Genomic DNA, 21,583 nt, shown 5'->3' with positions numbered 1-21,583 from the left:
AAAGTGAAAAATACTTCATGAGAAAAAAAACATGCCTTAAAGTGAAAACTTTGGAATGTTTCAAACGTGACAAGTGTCATGTTTGAATGTGATAAAGCTCATTTTTTTCGTGATGTTTGACATTTTAGCATGCATACATTTCAGCTTTTGCATTTTCTCATAGAAACAAGTCCAATAAAGCAAGTGTATTGCAAATGTGATCATGCTCACTTTGTGACAGATGCTGTCAAAATGTATTCATAAGACAATTCTTTCTTTTTTGTTAAAAATTATACTTGTTGCCAAAATGAGTCAACATTGAACAAATGTGAGAGAAAATATTAAGAACAGGTCATTTTGCCATGATGCAAGGTTATGGAATGTTTTTTTTTTTTTTAAAAAGGTTTACATTGTGACAAGGTTTATTTTTCAAGGAAGGAAAAAAAGTCATTTTGATAGTTTCAACAACTTCTTGAATTTTCTTGGAAGCATTTTGTTGTGCTGAACATTTTCCCCAAGAAAAAGACCAAAAGTGAATCAAGTTGAATCGGAATTTCCAAGTCGATTTTTTTTTCCGTGGCACAGTTTAGTGTGATTAGCTCATTCAAGAAAAAAGTCTCGAATGGATCCGCAAATTGTCTTTAGCGCCCCCTTTAGGACATCGGAGTCATTGCATGCAGATGATGAGTGCCAGGCGCTCTCAGGAGACTTGAAGCAGCACAAAGAAGAAGAAGACGACTCAGCAGCTCAGCCTGATTGCTTCAACGGCTCACTGGGAACCAAACAAAAACAAAGAAACACAAGGACACGCCTTAAGTCAACAATATTTAGTATTTCTCAAGTTTGATCTTTGTTTCCAGCTGTTATTTTCAATAAATAGTTGGCTTTTGTTTTCGGTAAAGTGGAATTCAGAGTAAAAAAACAACAACAAAAAAAAAAGCAAAAGCATGTGTGTGATTAAGTATTACGATTTGTCATTATTTACGTTTATTCCATCATGATCATTATTTTTGTTGTTGTGACTTATGATAATCGCCAAACTGGACACTCTCGGCCTCCCTGCCCTCACACGCATCTGGATTAAGGACTTTCTGAGCCCTCTCCTGTACGCCCTCTACACCTACGACTGCAGCCCGGCCCACGGCAACAACACCATCGTCAAGTTTGCTGACGACACGGCAGTGGTCGGTCTGATCTCGGAAGGTGACGAGACAGCCTACAGAGAGGAGGTAAAGAGACTGACGGCTTGGTGCAAGGACAACAGACTGCATCTTAACACTGCAAAAACAAAGGAGATTGTTGTCGACTTCAGGAGGAACAAGACGGTGCTGCCCCCCCTCTGCATCAAAGGCGTGCGTGTGGAGAGGGTTCACACGTTCAAGTTCCTGGGAGTACAGATCTCCGATGACCTTTCGTGGACTTACAACACCACAGCAGTGGTAAAGAAGGTCCGCCAGCGTCTGCACTTCCTGAGAGTCCTCAGGAAATTCAACCTGGACAGGAAGCTGCTGCTGGCCTTCTACCACTCGTCCATCGAGAGCCTGCTGACGTACTGTGTCTCCACCTGGTACGGCGGCTGCACTGAGGCGGACAGAGTGAGGCTCCAGAGGACAGTCAAAACAGCGCAAAGGATTATTGGCTGCCCTCTCCCCTCACTATCGGACATCTACACCGCCCGGTGCCTCAGAAGGGCTCTCAACATCGTCAAAGACAATACCCACCCAAACTCACACCTGTTCGACCTGATGCCCTCTGGCAGGCGCTACAGATGCATCAAATCGAGGACCAATAGACTGAGAAACAGTTTCTTTCCGAGAGCCATCTCCATACTGAACTCTCACACAAATGCGAGCAGAACAGCGTTGTGGTGTGTTTCTTCTGTACCCTATCAGTACTATTTTCCTTTGCACTTTCTTATTTATCTAATTTATCTATTTTATATACTTGACTGTATTATTGCTGTATTGCACTGGAGAGGGGAGCCCTCTAATCTCGTTGCACACTTGAGTACAATGCCAATAAAGGGATTTCTATTCTATTCTATAATGGCAGTAATCTTTATTTCTGTGGCAGTTGACATGAGCAAGTACTGGGGAATTTCTATAGAAGCAAAAGCAAATCAAACTCTGAATTATTTGAGAGTTGAGACAAGTTATTGCTGAGGAAAAATAGCTCGTCATTTGTTCGTATGAAAGAATTGTGGGAAGGAAAAAAAAACGGTCAGCATTTTGTCGATACCTCTTCCCGGACTCCAGAGCGCACTCAACCGACCCCCGCTCCATGCCCACTGGGGTCAGAAGGGCAAGTTGTTGGCGAGCGGTATCGTCTTCTTGAGGGCGAGGGCGGCGTTGACCTGCTGCGCCGACAGCAGCGCGTGCCACTGCGCCACGGGCCGGCGCGGGTGGGCCAGCATGTCGGCCCAGTGCCTCAGCTGATTGCCCGCCGCGTCGCAGCCCAGGAAGATCTTGCCCGTCGGGTCGTTCGGCGTCATGGGGTCGTGGTCCCACACCGAGATCACCACGTTGACGCGCTGGCCACCGCACAAACGCGTGCACTTCACAAGTACGGTTCTACACGACACGTTTGTGGGCGGTGGCGCCCCCTACCTGAATTTGCTCCATGGAGACTTTGAACGAGAAGTCCTCGTTGTAATACGGGTTGAGCGTGTTCTTCTTGACGGACGTCTTCTTCTTCTTCTTCCACTTGCGCTTGTCCAGAGCCAGCTGCACCTTCACGTAGGGATCTCAACAACAACGACAACAACAACGACAACAGCGCCGTCAGTGATCCACTTTGATGTCGAGCACGGTACGATTGCTCCGATGTCATCCTCTTCTCATCTTCACGATGAAACGACGTGATGTCGGAGTTGCCCGTAAAGGTTGGACCCGCTCCTGTCGTTGGTCACTAGAATAAGGTACAGGCCCCGCCCCCTTGAGGATGGGAGTCACAGTTAGCTCAAGTACTAACCTGAGCTTCCGTCCAGGTCGGTGCTCTTGAGATTTTTAGCCTCCAGGATAACAACCGTCAGCTTGCTGGAGGTTGGGACGTAACGCAGAGACAAGCAGATCTCACCGAGGTTCTCCTCCTGGATTCAGTAGACGTACTAGTCTGCGGCTCTGGTCCAACCAGATTAAGGTTCTAGTCCAACTAGGCTAGCTTAAGGTTTGGGCGTCACCTCCATGTCGGCGGGCTCGTCGAGGTCCCTCCACTCCTCCATGATGTGGTTCCAGTCCACCTGTCCTAGATTTAGGCGCAGTTCTCCGATGATGTCGTGTTTGGAGAAGCGGTCAAAGTCGAAAACCTGAAGCACGGCCGTCGACTTCATCAAAGACATCTTGGAGATCTGGCAACAAAAGAACGACATATTCAACCTTTGACGACACTTTGTTTCTCGCACGTAACGCTCACATTGGGACGACATGCTGGAGTTCATGTGCTCGGATATAACTTGGCACTTAAGAATTCTCATTTGGTTTCAGATTTGAAAATTATTTTATTTCTGCCGAATTCTCTTTCGGCTCAAGGCAAACGAGGTTTGTGCCGTCGTCGTCGTCGTCCAGAAATTAATTGTGTGCAATTTCTTCTCGAAAAAAGTATTCATCTGCCACATTTGCAAAAACTAAAACTACATGAGTGTCTATTGTCGGACTAGTCAAACTAATTGGAGGTTCTAACCTCACTTGGTGAGGTTATGGTTCTCGAGTAAATACAATGGACAAACAGAAACGCACTTTAACAGTCCTGAGCGAGTGTTGGACGAGCTCGCTTCTCTCGAAAGGTCCGTCTAGAAAATGGCCAGGCAAGCGAATCTGCAATGAAATGCACACTTTTCGCCCTTCGGCTTTTGTGGTTTAAAAAAAGCAAGAATATATTTAACATTTTCAAGCGGTGGCCGGTTATGACTTTTGGGTGTGATGATTCCGCATTTCGTTGCCCCCTCGCGAGTGAGTAGCCAATCACAAGGCGTGTTCATCACCTTCAGCGTCAGGCCAGCGAGAAGGCCTCACTGTCAGCAACTCGCGATCTGATTGGCTATCGCAACCGTCGATCCACTCTGAAAGACTTTGACAGAAGAGACGCCCGCCCGATTGTCTCCGAAGGCCTCGGAAGAAATAGTGCGTGCCGCTGGAATCATGAAATCTGCCCGGCAACACGAGCGATCGGATTCTGATTGGATTAAATACATGAAAATGACAACACTGGGATATAATACATCATTTTTCGAGAATTTGGCCTTGAAGGTCTTGACCGCCGGTCACTTTTATCATTGTAAGCAATTACGGTGAAAGGCTTGAAACGACACTCCCCACAACGCTTTAGTTTTGCATCACAGATCAATATGAGATCAATTTTCACAGAATCTTTCCAACTCGATTAGGCAAAAGCAACACATGATGTTAGCCGCGTTTAGCATTAGCATGTCTCATCAAGGCACCTGGAAGTTGAAGGTCTCATTGAAGATGGCGTTGAGCGTATTCTTCAGGACTTTTGTCTCGCAGGTCTTGGTCTTATCAGGTAGGATGTAGACCTTGACGTAGGGATCAGAAGTTCCTCCCAGGTCCATGGCTTTCAGACTGCTCGCTTGCTTCACGCCCACCGTTAGCTACGTGCAATTTGTCTGGAGTTCATTTGAAAGGCATGAATATTAGCAGCATGGGCTGACCGTATTCCGCTCACCTCAGAGAGCGCGGCGTTGAACTCCAGCGAGTAGAGAAGCTTCCCTCGTGGCTGCTCGCTGGCGCCAGAGTTGACGTCGCCCGCGCCGGCTTGAAACTGATTGCGACCAACAAACCGACAAACATTAGGACCGTTCCAAACCCGTCTCGGCGTTCTTCTCACCAGCTGGCCGTGGGTTTGCCCGCCGTGCGACTGAAGTTTCACCAGGACGTCCGGTGACTTCTGCCGTCGTTTCTTCCTTCGGAGTCTGCAGCAGCACACGCACACGCAACACGCCGCAAGCGAGAGCACAATCACGCCCAACACCGCCAGCACGTAGACGGCCCAGTGAGGCACTGCAACGCACACACAACAACGCCGCAGATTTCAACGGAAAACACACACAATTCATTTTCTTTATTTGCCAAAAAAATACTTTGGGCTGTGTACGACTGACACCTACAGGACTGGGGGAACATTGGACTCGCTGTTCCCACCTTCCTATATTGGAAATCGGTTTTGAGTTTTATTCACTCGAGGGCTATTTTCTAATCGAAATAGATTCAGGTCTAATGCAGTGCTTCTCAACTAGTGGCGTGCGATGCTGAGGGGGGCGTGCGTGACCGGGGGGAACATGCTTTTGTTGCCGCCGTACTACAATAAAGTGTAATTGCACATCCACTCCAGTAGTTGGCAGTGGTGCTGTCATTACGAGAATTAACTTGACGGTGGAGCTTTGCAACAAAAATGTGATCTTTTATAGTTGCGGCGAAGAGTGGGTGGTGGAGTGGGGGCGCGAATTGTTTTCTTTTTGCTGTGGGGGGGGGGTGGGTTTAACAGAAAATAATTGGTAAGCACTGGCTTACATGTTCCCATATTGTTTTTATACTTTTTTTTAAGTCCAACTAGGACTAGGTCTGTCGAATTAATTGTCGGTTCTCGTTTGCGGTCCTTTTTACGTACCGTAGCTCAAAGCACGAGTCCAGTGAGGCGTGTGTTCTAGCCTCAGTGGCCGAGTCTGTTTTTTGTTTGTTTGTTTTATTTTTGCCTACGTTTTCATCAAGCATGTGATCGCGCACGTTAGCACCAACATGGAATTTGATCGACGATTTCGTTCACGAGGTCACTGGTGTTCGTATTGAAGATGTCAGAGATGAATGACGATGGCGATGAAGATGATGAAGAGAACAACATCATGTTGCAGATGAGGAGGAGGAGGCTGATGATGATGATGATGAAGACGAGGATTCTGGAGGCGAGACAAGAACAAGGCAATTGTTTTTACTTTTAAGCGACAAACTTCCATCTAATGCGTGGCTCGTTAAATTGGAACCTAGATCAAATTAGAGGAAAACTTAAATTTAGTCAGTCTATAACTTGCGAGATTAAAACCCAAATCTAGTGCAGTCCGGTTGGTTCTAGTCTAGAACAGGGTCTGGCTAATTATACCCAGATCCATGCCCGCCGTCTGCCTCCTGAGAGTTGACACGACTTTGGCCCATAACCCGCCCGGCTTCGTGTGCGCATTCTTGCTCTCGTCCGCTTCAGCCCGTGTAAGTGGAGACGCGATCGGCACGGTATTTTGGATTTTGTGGAGGCGATGACATGAGCTAACGTTTGATGTCAATAAATCTGAAGTATTAAGCGGGAACACTTTTCTACTTTCACCGGTTGAAGTGGACAAGATTTGCATTTTGGTGGCGATCGCTCGTCTTTTTAGACAACACAACGAACAATTCAATGGGAGCAATATGACCTCGCTTGCCTCCTTGTTGTGACGTAGACGCTGAAACCAAGAAAAAAAATAACAACCCGGATTCTGAAAGGAGGCGTGTCAATTTGCTGTAAATCACAAATGAGCCTTTAAATCGCGACAGTTTTTTTTAGGAGGGAGCATTTTAGCATGGAAAAACCGATTTTAAGAGCGCCAACGTCACGCACATAAAAGTTTCCCTTTAAAATCATACAATTCAAAAATGATTGTGGCAATTCCGCCCCCAAAATTGTCATGCTTATTTTCTAAGCGTATTATATACTTTTGGTGATTTGGCACTATAGATATGCTCAACGATTTATTGTAAATAATCAAATCAGCATGTTATTTTGCAGTCACATTTCTAAAATATATTTCAATCGTCAATAAGTTGACATTAAATTGTAATTAAAAATGAGCATGAATTCATTTCCATAGAACAAAACTATATGATATAAAAAAATTACTTTTTGTTTTTGTCCTGCAATTTGCTAGCTGAAATAAATGCATTTTATTAATTCAAATGAACTCATTAAAAAATATATTGGTTCATTGAAAACAATAAAATAAAAATATTGCAACAGAGACAATCGTACAAAGATCAGTTTGAATTATTGAAGCGTCATTATATTGGATAAATCGTGAGAACACGAAAAAAATGCATCAGTTATTTTGAAATAAAATATTTGACCAACACCTTTAAACGCTTTTGTCACGAAAAATGAAATGTGGCCCATGAGCGCCGAAGTTTGCCCTCTGCCAGTCAAGGAGATCAATCTCGTTTCAACGAGACGGTCCACCCCAAATGGATCAGCCCATTAACGAGCATCGCGTTTGATTCAACGACTCTCCGTGAAATGGATCCAAAACAAAGCAAGCACAAAAGCAAAAGACGTTTCCTGCTGAAGACTTTCTCGCACGACGACAAACGCCGGGAACGTTGCGATGTCAAGTAAGGAACAAGACAAACATGTTCCTTCACTCGCATTTGCCAAATTCAACAAGACAAAGTCAACATGAAACGTACTCGCGGATGTCACGGGAAGGTCCACGAGGAACGTTGGGAAAGCTTTGTCACTTGGCGGCGACGTTGGTGGAGAAGTCCGTCACATTTCAAGATCGTAAGAGGAAAACGTCTCCTCCCTCCTGAGACGCCAGGAAAATCTCAACCAGCCACGCGAATCAGCAAATGTCGGTCGCCTCCTGATGACAGTCCAACTGGGTTTCAACTAAAGTCTGACGAAGAAAGTCTTTGTCTAGATTGGTTGCATTCTTGTCCAACGAGAGCTCAAACACCAACATTTGCATGCAATTTCAATAAATGCAAACAACATGAGAACAATGAGACCCCCCAAAAAATGTCATGAAAGCAAGCGTACCTGAAGGCAGGCTGCCCATTTTCGATCTTGTCCACCAGCAATTTCCGTTTCTGCTCTCATTCATCAGCGTTTTGCTTTCGTCGCCGTTTCAGCTTTCACCTGCAGCACCGGCGGCAGCACCACGCCTACTCATCACACACACACACACCCACGTGCACACGTGCGCATGTCATGCAAACAGAGGTGTGTTTTGGTCTGAAGGAAACAACTCGTGACAACACTCGCAATCGAGACTTCAGTAGGTGGTGCTGCTTCGTGATGTTGCTTGGAACCAAAAAAAAACAGCTTTTGGGGTGATTATGTCAACAAACGAAGGTGGACTGACAAAATCGTTGCGTATTGACAAAGTCCTCATCAAATGAAGCATTAGTCCATGTGCTTTGCTTCTATTCGCTTTTGAATCTTTCAAGTGCTTTTGGTGAATACCCGAAAGGCCATGACATTCAGGTCAGAGTCGAGGCTGCCTTCGAAAGACAATTAGATCTGTGAAAAGCGCTCCAGTGAAACATCTGTGTTGAAAACAAAGCTCACGGTTCGTGAGTCGAAGAGGTGGTGACGGGCAACCATTTTGTCACTGCATCGACACGCGAGTGTTTACTGAGAACCAGAGCAAGACAGTCCGACCAGGGCGGAACGATGTGCGTCAAGTGTCAAGGCACGACAATTTTTTGGTGGCCGGAGGGCGGGGGACTCACTGGCAAAAAAAAGAAAAAATTATATATATATATATATATATATATATATATATAGTGCCCAACTCTGCCGCTAACAAAGATTTGGAAAGCGCTCAACCAGACCTTTAAAACAAGATGGGGTTTTTTTAACATTTTTTAGTAGTTCAGCTCCAAAAACAAAACAAAAATCACGAGCCACCAAAACAGCAAGTGTTTGCTTCCGCCACGTTGTGCAATAGCTCTCGTCGTTTTGAAAAGAGTCTCGTCACATGTGACATAATTGTGGTTCCTTCAAGTTGCACAGCTCAAATTAAAAAAAAAGAAAAAAAAACATCAGGCAAGCAAGTTGACCACAGGATGTATTTATTTATTTTCGTAATTGGAATAATTGTCCGAAAAGCCACAGGAGTGTCGGTGAGCGCAACGCGTGCCAAGCGCCAACATTCAGGAAGTCGAAAGAAATAAATAAAAGCGGTGTGGTTCCAATTTCGATTTGGGCCTTCCTTAACAATGCGCTGAGAACTTTAGAACGGATATTTCCGCTTCCCGACACTATCACAAAGGAATTTTTCAACCGTAGACTGTAAATTACGACCAGAAAAAACAAAAAAACAAAGGCGCTCTCATGATAGATCTATTGAATATGTAAATGAGTATTCAGGGAATTAAAAGTGGAAGAAGAAGTTGGGTGGTCTTATGGAATACGAATTTAGATGTGGGACTTTGCGGCTGGCTCGACTTCCTGTTCCCGCACATGATGACGATGACGATGATGAAAACGATCAGAAGTTGATGGCCTTGCCGAAGGAGGCGGCCAGGTTGGCTTCTCGGAACGCCTCCGACACCGTCTGCAGCATGGAGAGGAAGTGGTTAAAAAAAAAAAACGTTTTTTCCCAGTAGCAGCGAGGTTTCTTTGGGACACTTTTGTGGCAGGGGTTCCTCAAAGTAGAACAATGAAAAACATGAAGACTGGGGCAATCGCAGTCTAAGTCTAAGTACAGTCGAGAAAACTGCACGTTTTAGATGTCGCCCTCCTCCAACACCTGACTGAAAGGCTCAAAGGCGCAAGCTCTGTAGAAGCCTGATCACGATTCCGATCATTTATATCAGGTGTGCTGGAGGAGGGAGACATGTCAAACGAGGCCCTCGTAGAAGTGTCCCTTTTCATGTTTGATTGACGGCTGACGCGAGCCACGACGTACCGGGTGGGCGTGGCAGACTCTGGCGACGTCCTCGCATGACGCGCCGTACTCCATGGCGAGGGCCGCCTCGTTGATCATCTCTCCTGCTCCCTACAGGACACGAGCATGTGGCGGTGTTACACATGAGTCAAAGCGGCGGCCGCATGAAGCTGGCACGCTGGAGGACTTACAGTTCCGAGGATGTGAGAGCCAAGCATGCGGTCGGTCTCCTTGTGGCTGAGGATCTTGACCAGACCGTCCGTGTCGGCGTTGGTTTTGGCGCGGCTGTTGGCGGCAAACGGGAACTTGCCCACTTTGTAGGGAACGCCCTAAACAGTGACAAGAAGAGCAGCATTTTTTTTCAACCACTATTTTTCGTGAGGTTTTTCACAGGTATTTTACTTGACTAATATCTTTAAATTAAGGCTAAAATCACCAAAGATGAAGTGTATTTTAAATCAAAGACTTTCTTTTTTTTAACCTTGAATACGATCTAAAGCTTTACAGTCAATTTTATTTCTCAACATTTATACAGCACTCCAGCAGTGTTGGCAAAGCCCAGTGGTAACTTGAGCAGCATGTTTGGTTCTGAGATGGACTGCTAAAGATGGACAGCTAATTAATCACAGCTTAACGTTTTAATTGTGACAGATGTTTGTATAATATATATATATATCTATATATATATATAAATTTGTGCTGTCAAAATTAGCGCGTTAACGTTCAAGATTAATAAAAAAAATACAACGCGTTAAAAAAAAATGACGCCGTTAATGCCTCTTATTTACTTCCAGTGGCGGCTGACCTTTTACCTCTGTTCACGTGGTGCACCCAAACTTCGATGAGAATCCCTATTGGCAAAGAATGGACTCTGCACTCATTTGCGCTCGCTGACTGAACAGGAAATGTCCAAATTGCAAACACACGTGTGTGTATATATATATATGTGTGTATATATATATATATGTGTGTATATATATATATATATATACACACACACACACACACATTATATATATATAGATATAATATCTATCTATATATATATATATAAAATAATGACTTGATATGGAATTGTAATTGACAAAATAGTGAATTTGCAGCATCCTAATCAATTTGACTACGTTCCTTCGTTATTTAAAAAAATCAAAAGCAGGGTTTTACTTTTCCAATTAACAGGCATACGAAAGAAGTGCGGGATTGTCGGCACGTTGCCATTTGTTCTCGTGACGGGCTGGTTGACGGAAGACATTAGTTGACGGGCCGACCTCTTCCTTGAGCTGCTCCTCGGTCTTGCCCACCCACGCCACCTCGGGGTGCGTGTAGATGACGGAGGGCACGCAGTTGTAGTCGATGTGAACGGCGCCGCCCGCCATGCCTTCTACGCAGATGATGCCCTCGTCCTCCGCTTTGTGCGCCAACATGGGCCCCGCCACTACGTCCCCGATGGCGTAGATGCTACAGCCACAAACATTGCAGGCGTCATCAACATGGAGCCACAAATCCTTTTTAACTAATCGTTTGGTCGGAAAACTTTAACCTTTAATTTTTTTTATTGATTCAAATGATGTGACAATGACACGGGTCGGTCGTCGTACAAAAGTGGCAATTGGATTTTTGTGGGCAAACGAGAGATTTGATGCGAAACCCGTGTGGGGACGTACCTGGGCACGCTAGTCTGAAAGCGGCCGTTGACGGGAATGCGCCCGCGGTTGTCCAGCTGGATGCCCACTGCCTCCAGTCCCAGGTCGTGAGTGAACGGTCGGCGGCCGATGCACACCAGCAGCACGTCGCACGTCAGCGTCTCGTTCTTGCCGCCGGCCGCCGCCTCCACGCTGGAACCGCAGCAAAGGAGATGCCATTAATCTCGTATAAAATGCCCGATAGCATCATTGTTTTTAACTCGCTCTTGTCTTTGAGCAATTAAGACTTTCAAACCCATGTACATAATTACATGTTGAAAAAAAAAATTTCACATACGAGGAAATAAGAGGGTCTAAAAATGGCTGACATTGAGTGAGTTATTAAATAACATTTTGATTTCATTGAGAGACAATATTTATTTCATATCCTCCACTGTCTAATACTATTTTCAAGGAATAAAATTATCCATCCATTATCTGCGCCGTTTCTCCTCACGAGGTTCGCGGCGGGTCCTGGAGCCTATCCCAGCAGTCTTCAGGCATAGGCGGGGCTACAACCTGGACTGGTCGCGAGCCAATCGCAGTGCAAACAAAGACCAACAAGCATCCGCGCTTACACTCATACCTAGGGGCAATTTGTTTAGAGTGTCCAATCAACATGACATGCAGGGTTGCTTTTTGGAATGTGGGATTAAAGCGCAGTACCCGGAGAAAACCAACGCAGGCACGGGGAGAAAATGCATTCTCCACACAGGAAGGCCGAAGCTCGGGATCAAACCCTGCATTTCTGAATAAGGCTATTGTGTTAACTGTTTTGTTTATTTTTACTATTATTATTATTATTACAGCGTTTTGCTATGTTTTTTTTTATTTTTTACCCCAATGTAATTTCAGTATTGTTGAGAAACAAGTTTGATTCATTCTGAAAACGCTAATACCTCCCAATAAAAGAACAAAAAAGTTTCTGATGTTTTTTTTTTTTTTTACTGTACTTCATATAAACATTCAGTTAGACATCATTACCGTAATTTCCAGACTATATAGCGTGCCCGTATATAAACCGCAGCACCTCCCTTTTGAGGGGAAAAAAAACTACAACAAAAAAAAAAAAACACGATATACACGCCGCGCACCAGTCTATATTTTCTATGTTTTCAAAAATGAGTTGTTGACTGCATGTACAGAACAGTTTTGTCCTGTGAATGCAGAGAAACAGATTGTGCCTTTAAACACTGCAACAACTTTGCTCAAACAGAACAGACCCAAGAGAGAGAAAAAAAACGAGTGCAGACGTAAAGGGAATGAATTGCGCATGCCTATAACTCACTGACAAGTATCATACTCGTCGTTCTTTACAGAGGATAAAGAAGATCAACAAGTCGAGTCGCTCGGATCACCGCGTGGCTCGTTGGAAGCCGGACGGGGCATTACTCACGCCACGTCCATTTTTCCGTCTGGCCTCCGGGTGGCGCCCAGCACTTTGGTGCCCAGCTTGAACTTGAGACCTTGCTTCTGCAGGATGCGCTGGAAGTTCTTGGAGATCTCCATGTCGATGCCCATGCCGCCCACGTGGCCGAGGAACTCCACCGCCGTCACCTTGGCGCCCAGACGTTGCCATACGGAGCCCTGTGGCGAGACGAGGTCGACGCCAAGTTAGCGGCGCCCCGTCGGCTGACCAGGTGTCACGTGACCGCCGCGACGCCACCCACCAGCTCCACTCCGATGACGCCGGCGCCGATCACGATCAGCTCCTCCGGAACTTTCTTCAGGGACAATGCACCTGTCGACGACACCACTGTCTCCTCGTCGATCTGCCCCAGCAAAGAAATAAATAAAAAAATAATAATTCACGCCTTTTTATGATTCTGGCCAGCACGCTTGCGTGGGTTTCATCCTAATATTTTGGCTTTCACAATCCAAAAATATGTTTGCTTGTGTGTGTATGTTTGACTGCGTTTTGCAACAAAGCCCCTGTCCACACATCAGTTGATGTTTTGCCCCAAAATTTCCACTCACTTCTCGCTCTTCTGTCTTTCACTCAGGCGCTCTAAAGCGGCCTTGCCAGCTCGAAACTCTTGTCGAAATGTTTTCATTGTTTTAGGTCGACGTTAAATATCGCGACTGGAAACATCCATATTGTTTTTGCAAGACCGTGCAGCCCTAATGTGCAATATTTTTCGAAACAGCTCTTATGAATTCCCTTCAGTGTCTTGCGAGGATGTTTTGACAGAAGGACATGGTTCCAAGAGGAAGAACTTCATTTTTTCTTTGTGAGTTTCTTTCGCTTCGTCTAAGAAAGTAACAGTACGTCAATATGTGGGTTCCACCCAGTGTTCAGACAAAAAAATGGCTTTGTATGAAGTGTCACTTTTTATATGAGCAAAGAGGGGTGAGAAAGAAAAGAAAAAAAAATCTGAAAATTGATCTCTGTGAAGAAAAATATAAGTGAGATCATCTCTGATTAACTTGTGTTGCTTGTTTAACAGGACGCAATGGACTTGTGATTCTACATCGGTGCAATTGACACAGAGCGCCGGGAAAAGGCAGAAAGCGCTCCGCGATGCTGACACGACAGTGGCGTACCTGAATTCCCGGGAAGGGCGTGACTTCGGAGCCAGTGGCAATGAGGATGTTCTTGGTGTTGATGACTTGCTCGCTGCCGTCGGCCGTCACGGCCGTCACCTGGTTCTTTCCCGTCACCTTGCCGAAGCCGTTGACGTGGGTCACCTGATGGGAAAGGACGCCATGTCAGCAGGGCTGACAAAGATGGAGGGCGAAGAGGAAAGGAGCGCTGACTTTGTTCTGTTTGAAGAGATGTGCGATGCCCCCCGTGAGCGCTTTGACTGCCCCACTTTTCTGCGCCATCATCTTCTCAAGGTTCAGAGAGATGCCGGAAACTGAAAAACAAACAACCACGTGGTGAGAGTTTTTTTTTTTTGCATCGGGAACCAGGTGGAGTAGCGCTCCGTGTGACTGCGTCCTTCCGTCTTACTTTCGATGCCTCTGCTCTCAAAGTCTTTGCCGTGAGCCAGGTGATACAAGTACGAGTTGTTCAGAAGAGCCTGCGCACGCACGCACGCATTTACCACAAATATTTGGTCATGTTAAGCCGCAACACAGACAAATTGGAAAACACAACTGCAGGTGTCCTACTTTGGAGGGGATGCAGCCGACATTCAGGCATGTTCCGCCCAGTGTGGCGTTCTTCTCCACACAAACTGTCTGTCAACACACAAACATCTCGTTTATACGAGTCCTAATACTAACAAAACAACAAAAAAAGAAAAATAAACACGAAAAACTACAACAAAATTAAACTGAGAACCATGAGAACAGAGAGACGTGTTATTTTTTATATTTTAACAGGTGTGCATAAGAAAGGCAATGAATAATAGTACATGTGTTTCTGGACATAGACCTTATTACGGACGCAACTTTTCTAAAACAAAAATCAGAGCCAAGTGAAATGTTGTGGTGCTGCTTTGTGTCACGACGCACATTCGATTGTCATGTTAACCACTTTTCTTTTTTGTTGTTTTTTTTTCCCTGAATTAAAAACGGGCCTCGCAACTTTGCGGCAATAGGAAACGGTGGGTCGCTCAGGGCGACAGCAATCAACGATTGAACGCCACTTTCTCAAGCCCTTGTGAGTCGCTGTCAATGTTTTGTCCATTCTGGACCTCCTGATTGTCCATCTGGCTGTGTAACAGAGCAACCAGCGTCAGGAGAACATTAGAGACGTCTTTTTACCTTGAAGCCGAGCTGCGCAGCTTTGATGGCGGCGACGTAGCCACCCGGACCAGAACCGACCACTGTGACATCTGCATCGACTGTGAGACGCACACACACAAAAAAGACAACGTACCATAACAAACTGTAGAACTTGGGATGTACTAGTGTACTAGACTTTGTACAGAACAGGAAGTGATGATTATCTTACTGGCTGCTTTATCAGCATACGTTCGGACAGACACGGCCGCTCCGTGCAGCTTGCACGGCGGGAACTGGTGACTTCGCTGCGTGGCGATGACACACACACACACACACACGTTAAAAAAAAAAAACAACACACACACACGTTAAAAAAAAAAAACAACACACGTTAAAAAAAAAAAAACAACACACACACACGTTAAAAAAAAAAAAAACAACACACACACACCCCCACACTCCCCCCCCCACACACACACATGCAAATAAGTCACATTTGCAGCAAGGACACACACTGCAAGGTGGAGGCAAATCAAAGTGAAATGCAACTCGTAATAATTATTATTATGAAGTGACAACGCACAGAGGGCGGCACAGTGGCCTAATGGTTAGCACGATGGCCTCACAGTGAGAGACAGCATCGGGCGTGGGTTCGATCCCGGCTCAGGCCATCCTGTGTAGAGTTTGTATGTTCTCCCCGTGCCTGCATGGCTTTCCTCCAGGTACTCCGGTTTCCTCCCACATTCCAAAAACATGCATTGCAGGCTGAATGAACACTCTTAGTTGCCCCTCGGTATGAGTGTGAGCGTGGATGGTTGTTCGTCTCTATGTGCCCTGCAATTGGCTGGCAACCAGTTCAGGGTGTCCCCCACCTGCTGCCCGAAGATAGCTGGGATAGGCTCCAGCAACCCCCGCGACCCTAGTGATGAGAAGCGGTACAGAAGATGGATGGACAACGCACAGGGAACGAAACTGCGATCAACACCGACGTGAGCCCACTTATCGTGTCGTACCAAGAATCTACTGACACATCTTGGATACAAGTTCTTTGGGACCTTTAACTCTTTAAGCACACCCATAAACCCGTAACAATTGAGTTCTTATCCAAGCAGAGGAAGCTAGAACACAACAAATTGTGCAACCTTAGCTAAGCTCCGCCAACGAGACTTTGCGCTGAAATGTTAAATAATGCGACGGTAAACTTAGTGGAAAAGTATGTAACCGTTCGGTTCCGATCTGCGCATGCCGAATGCAGCGAAACAAATGCATAACATGTGAAATTAATCAAGGCACGTTCATTTGGACATTTTGTTCGCAAACGTTTCAGAACAGGACGCTTGAGTGTTTGAATGTGATATTAGCCGACTAGCTAGCCAGGAAAGGGTGGTGGGGGGGAAACAACAAAATCAAAACACCCTCGGCTGACAACTGGCGTGGTTGTTCGTGTTCTTGAGTGACCCTCTTACCGTGGCGAGGGTTCGATATATCTGCGTCCAAGTGTGCATTTTGTCGGGTTGCCCTCACGTCAAAGGAAAGTTGCTTCACCTCCAGCAGGCCCAGCAAAGCAGCCAAGGACTCCTGACAGCGCGGCGCGCCAATATGACGTCAAAAACGTGCGACGTAAAGAACGAGTTGATTTGACGTTTTGACATTAACACTTCACATCACAATAACACTAGTCAATAAATAACAAGTCACAATAATGTTCAATAATCAATCAAGCATCAATGAAGTAGAATGAAATAAAAATTAACATTTATTTAAAAAAAATGATATAAAATAAAAAGCATAGCGATCCTTCCAGAGGGCAGGATCGTGTACATTTATGTACCACTTCAACACTTGGTAAAAATGTGATAATTTTTCAACACAAAATGCATTTTTTTTAATCCATTTCAATCCGTTTTGCGGGAGGTTATGTCGTTGGTTTAAACAACACCTACAACTGATTCTATTATTCCATCACAAAGAACGTACATGAACATTAAAACTTGAAATGATTATGTTGACATCATCTTACCAGTGAACAAAGTGCTGACGATTCTTTTCAGCCTGCAGTTAAAGCTATTTTCCACCGCTGTTTGTGCTTTGAGAAACTTGGAAAAGTTTGCGCAAAACGTGCACGCGCACGTGCAGCACAACGCAGCCAAATGATGAAGCGACCAAACATTGCAAGCCACCCAACATCCGTGCACTGCACTACAAGACTGCAAGAGTTGTGCAAATGATGCCGATCATCGTTGCACCGTTCATTTGCTATATCGCGCTTCACTGCCTCGCGGATTTTTTGACAGTGCTTTTTTTGAGGGAGGGGGTGAATACTGATTGGCTCAGGGGCGTTACTGTTGCCTAGAAGTGAAAAAAAGTGAGTTATTTGTAAGAAAACGTTAATATTTCTATTTCTTAAACACATTTGGGGCCTGAAAAGAGGTTTTATTGTTTGGTTGATTCTGCAGTACAGTATTGCGTTGTAAAATAACAGTAAAAAAATAAAGCTGACCTATCGCGGGTTATTTTTGGAACGTATCCCCCGCGATAAACGAGGGATTACTGTATAGAGGAGGTTCTTGAGTGCTTTTAAGTGTCAGTGCTGGGGAATATTGATCAATAACAGCTGGTCTAGTTTGTGCAGAGCTGAAGCTACAATGATCCATGCAGTGATAATAATAAAAATAATAATAATGATAATAATAATAATAATAATAATAATAAGGATAATAATGATAATAATAATAATAATAATAATAATAATAATAATAATAATAATAATAATAATAATAATAATAATAATAATAATTATGCCCCACAGGGGTGTGCAAAGTTGGAAACATTTGCATAGTGCCACCATATAGTTTGAATCAACTGTTTCGGGAGATAATGGCAAGAGATAAGAAGCTGTTTGAATATCTGCTGCTTGGGTATGGGAGGTTGGGGAATAGCGCTGATTTTTTTTTTCTCAGCCCTGACTGTCCGCAGATGTTGTCCTTTTTTGTGGCGGCACAGTCTGGTTGACTGTGATACATAATTATTCATATATTCATAAAGAACAAAAATATGCTTAATTTTCACTATAGTTTTCGTTCTGATGTTACATAACTTAGTTATGTCATAAAACAATCATTAATGTCCATGTAATTATAATTAATTTAAAAAAAATGTAAAATGTAAACATTAAATATGACTAATAATTTTAGATTTCATGTGTGCTTAGTCACAGTTGCTTTGTGATTTCATAAGGCGGGGTCAGATACACACACACACACACACACCCCCCACACACACACACACGGATGGTTTCTCTTCATTCTCAAAACAGAAGATGTCTTTTATTCAGTAGTTTTTATCATGACAGTGTTTCCCCCTCTGTATAATGGACAGACATTAGGAGTGTTTCCTTACACTAGATACGTTTATACTGTGTATATTTGCATGCTTTTTATGAATGTCTGCTGCTAATGTTATACATTAACGGCTACATTACGCCGCCGACTCTGTGTGATCTATATCTTTGCTGCTGTAACACTTCAAATTTCCCCATTGTGGTACGAATAAAGGACATCTTTATCTTTATCTTTATCTGTCTTTTATGCGGTGGAGTTGAAAGCCAAACTTTTGTGTGTGAAAAACGGGCCTCGTCCACAACTGCAATCCTCGCGTGGCTCAAACGTTTGACGTAAATGCAGCGGTGACTTTGGTCTCCAGATAAATCCCCCCCCACAAAGTCCCATTTTCTGAGAACAACAAGCTTTGTCGTGAAAAACACAAAAAGAATCTCGAGAGAAACTTTCTTTTTTTGTTTTCTTGAAAGCAAATGTGACGTTCCTCAATTGATGACATTTATCCATTAGAATTCACACAAAATGTGATCGAGAAAATTCCCACCAAGAAAATCTGCCTTTTTAGTGATTTGATGTTTTAATAACCCCCCCAAAAATATTTAACAAATTAAATGCCCAATGTTTGTGGAAAAGCACCGTTTTTGCTTTCGTGGAATTCCATCTCGCAACAAATTAGACGTTTGTCTGGTCGAAAATGACTTTTTCTTTCGGAGTAAATTCTGCAGTCTTTTTTTAAAGATTCAATTTGAATTCCGTTTGCGTGGGCCTGAGCAGACATTTTAATGACCATTTTTTTTTTACATGACTGTGAAGACATTTTGCTGGAGCTTTCATGCTTTCTGACCGCCGTCGCCTTTGATGCGTCGTTTAGCCAAAGGGGGAGGAGAGACGAGCGGCGGTCCCAGACACTCACACGCAAGTCCTCACCGAGAGCAGAAGCGCCGAAGACACTCCCGATTCTTTGCCGACGAGATGAACGCCAAGGGCCTCCTGATGGGCCTCCTGATGGGCCTCCTGATGGGCCTCGCCATGTGCAGTGCACAAGCACGTAAGTAACACGAGTGCACTTTGCCAACGTGATGGTGAAAAGAAAAGAAGCGAGTGGTTCTTGTCAGGAGCATCAAAGCCATCCGCGTTGGGAATGACACAAGATCAAGATCAAGATGTCCTTTATTCGTCCCACCATGGGGACATTGGAGGTGTTACAGCAGCAAAGATCGAGATCACGTTTTGTTGCATGAATGCCATGGATTGTTGCGATGGTTTTCTTTGCTCCTCGTCACTCGCCAATCACTGAAGGCACGTGAATATTTTCAAGGAGAACGCGTGTCTACTTAGTAATTGAGGTCCCCATTTCCCTTCTGACAACCATTGTCGAGCTTCACCGGCTGCAAAGTCAAGCCAAGTGTCGACTTCCCCTCAAAGCAATTCAATGAGCAACATTTTGTGTCTTAGTTCGGCAGCTCCAAAGAACTGCTATGAGTGCACCGATGCGGGCTCCTGTACTGCATGTATTAAAGCCGGAAGCTGTCTTAAGAAAGCATGTCCTACTGCGGGTGAAAAATGTTTCACCACAATGGGTGAGTTTGTCCTGACGCCGAGTGCGGACGCGGATCACGTGATGCGACCGCTCCTTCAAGTGCGTGCTTTTTTTTTAGTCTTGCAGACACCACAACCAACGAGGTGACCGCCAGGGGCTGTCAAGCAAACTGTGTCACTGGCGCCGGTCTAACATGCTGTGACACTAACTTGTGCAACAAGTCCGAGGACAAGACCAAGACCCCGGGGACGGGCCCAAGACCAACACCACCACCACCACCACCACCACCAACACCAAGGCGGCGGCAGCGTGTGGCTCCTGCTGGTGCTGGCCGCCGCCGCCACCTTTGTGCCCCTCTTGGCGTGAGAGGCAGCCGTCCAATTGCGTGCCTGTTTTCTTTTCTCCTCCCGGCGTTGGGAGTTTGGCCTTGCATGCTCGATCTCCTTCCGTGTGCTCGCGCTAACCTTGCAATTGTGTGCGGCGTCAAGTGCCGTGTGAATAAAGGGCCAAACGAGCACCTGAGTCCGGTCTCCATCGATGCCAAGCAGGATATGAGCGCCTCCGCTAGGTGGCGACACACACACGCAAAAGTGTCAACTTTGAACACTCGCAAAGTACATTTCGACACTTGCACTTCAAAATGGCTTTCTCTCAATTATGTATTGGCGTATTTATACAACCCTCGCGGGGAATTTATTTCAATAAAGTTAATAGTATTTTTTTTTGCGGGGGTTTCCCCTTCCTCCCCACCAATTTTCTCCTGGAAAACATTGCGTGGATTTCAGCGGACTTGAATTGATGGGCGCATTCTGCCTATGGGTGGTGTAAATGTATCCATAATCGTACGTAGTGAAGGCTTTGGCAATTCAACAAAGCATTGATCAAATGAAACGAAGTACCGTGCATAGGAAGGACTGGGATTGTAGTCATGGTGTTGACTGATTTATTATATTCCCATATGCTAAATTTATGACTTATTTCCAATGTAAGACCTCAAACTTACACACAGTATTTTCATGACCTCCACTCAAATTCACAGCAAATCGATTCAAACTGATTGCAAACCAGACAGCACTTCACGGACAAATACGACAAAGCACGTTTTCCGCCTAACCTGTAGAAGATGCAAACATACCAAATTGGGCAGTGCAAAAACACAATTTGATCTGGGAGCACACACACACACATGCACATTGACAAGATTGCAGGGGAACACCGGCAGGAGGGACGGAGAGACTGCCCGCTGGAGGAGGCCACTCTCGGCATGCCAGTCTTGGGGGCCAGACGGGAATCGACCTTCCAGACAATGACCAACCTGGAGAGGACCTTCCCTTGGACGTGGATCCGTGCGATTCAACCTACATCACCCTGGACAAAGAGAAACTCGATAAAATGTGAGCGTGAGCTGAGCTAGAGCGCCATTTTTTGATTGTCCTCGCCCGAGTACGGTTTCTCGTGAGATGAAGAAAAAGCCCCAGATATCTGTCGTCGTACTATTTCCTGAACTCCACAAATCAAAGAAACTAAATAACGGAACTCGAATCAGTTGTGGAGTCTATATTTGACCCTTTTCTTCTTGAGTACAAAAACAAAAAACACGCAATGGAGTAAGTTTAGCTTTTAAGGTTTATTTACTCAATATTTCTCATTTCCTCGGTGACTCAACTCCAACACTCACCATTTCATTGATTGTTATTCAGAATAATTGATTTCAGGTATATATATA

General features: G+C 44.9%; 2 protein-coding genes across 2 annotated transcripts; both read right to left on the bottom strand.

Annotated features, from left to right (window-relative positions):
* Window positions 1–170: 170 nt before the first annotated feature.
* On the bottom strand, window positions 171–7,937 carry syt8 (synaptotagmin VIII). The gene is made up of 11 exons (XM_088299289.1): window positions 7,771–7,937; window positions 7,419–7,627; window positions 5,730–5,887; window positions 4,822–4,994; window positions 4,660–4,755; window positions 4,418–4,585; window positions 3,158–3,325; window positions 2,950–3,067; window positions 2,586–2,722; window positions 2,218–2,509; window positions 171–751 (listed from the first exon to the last, which is right to left on the bottom strand). The coding sequence occupies exons 3-10, from the start codon at window positions 5,833–5,835 to the stop codon at window positions 2,273–2,275; spliced, it is 1,203 nt and encodes a 400-aa protein (XP_088155415.1). The 5' UTR covers window positions 5,836–5,887; window positions 7,419–7,627; window positions 7,771–7,937; the 3' UTR covers window positions 171–751; window positions 2,218–2,272.
* An 853-nt stretch (window positions 7,938–8,790) lies between these two features.
* dld (deltaD) lies at window positions 8,791–16,592 on the bottom strand. The gene is made up of 14 exons (XM_088299301.1): window positions 16,446–16,592; window positions 15,209–15,284; window positions 15,019–15,098; window positions 14,422–14,490; window positions 14,261–14,330; window positions 14,065–14,165; window positions 13,852–13,995; window positions 12,978–13,079; window positions 12,704–12,894; window positions 11,290–11,460; window positions 10,894–11,083; window positions 9,817–9,954; window positions 9,647–9,736; window positions 8,791–9,292 (listed from the first exon to the last, which is right to left on the bottom strand). The coding sequence occupies exons 1-14, from the start codon at window positions 16,482–16,484 to the stop codon at window positions 9,227–9,229; spliced, it is 1,527 nt and encodes a 508-aa protein (XP_088155427.1). The 5' UTR covers window positions 16,485–16,592; the 3' UTR covers window positions 8,791–9,226.
* Window positions 16,593–21,583: the final 4,991 nt, after the last annotated feature.

This window comes from Idiotropiscis lumnitzeri, chromosome 6 (assembly GCF_059441095.1).
Source record: "Idiotropiscis lumnitzeri isolate Australia: NSW breed Sydney's pygmy pipehorse chromosome 6, RoL_Ilum_1.0, whole genome shotgun sequence".
NCBI classification, from domain to species: domain Eukaryota; kingdom Metazoa; phylum Chordata; class Actinopteri; order Syngnathiformes; family Syngnathidae; genus Idiotropiscis; species Idiotropiscis lumnitzeri.
This window is presented reverse-complemented; position numbering and strand designations above follow the sequence as displayed.

Excerpts from the sequence above, each read along its gene's own strand:
- syt8 (XM_088299289.1), bottom strand. The coding sequence starts at position 5,835 with ATGATGTTGTTCTCTTCATCATCTTCATCGCCATCGTCATTCATCTCT. Across the intron at positions 4,995-5,729 it reads AATCGTCGATCAAATTCCAT|TGCCTCACTGGGCCGTCTAC; the intron begins GTTGGTGCTAAC and ends TGTGCGTTGCAG. Across the intron at positions 3,326-4,417 it reads ATGAGACCTTCAACTTCCAG|ATCTCCAAGATGTCTTTGAT; the intron begins GTGCCTTGATGA and ends TTTTGTTGCCAG.
- dld (XM_088299301.1), bottom strand. The coding sequence starts at position 16,484 with ATGCACACTTGGACGCAGATATATCGAACCCTCGCCACG. Across the intron at positions 15,285-16,445 it reads TATATCGAACCCTCGCCACG|CGAAGTCACCAGTTCCCGCC; the intron begins GTAAGAGGGTCA and ends ATCGCCACGCAG. Across the intron at positions 11,084-11,289 it reads TTTCAGACTAGCGTGCCCAG|CATCTACGCCATCGGGGACG; the intron begins GTACGTCCCCAC and ends TTGTGGCTGTAG.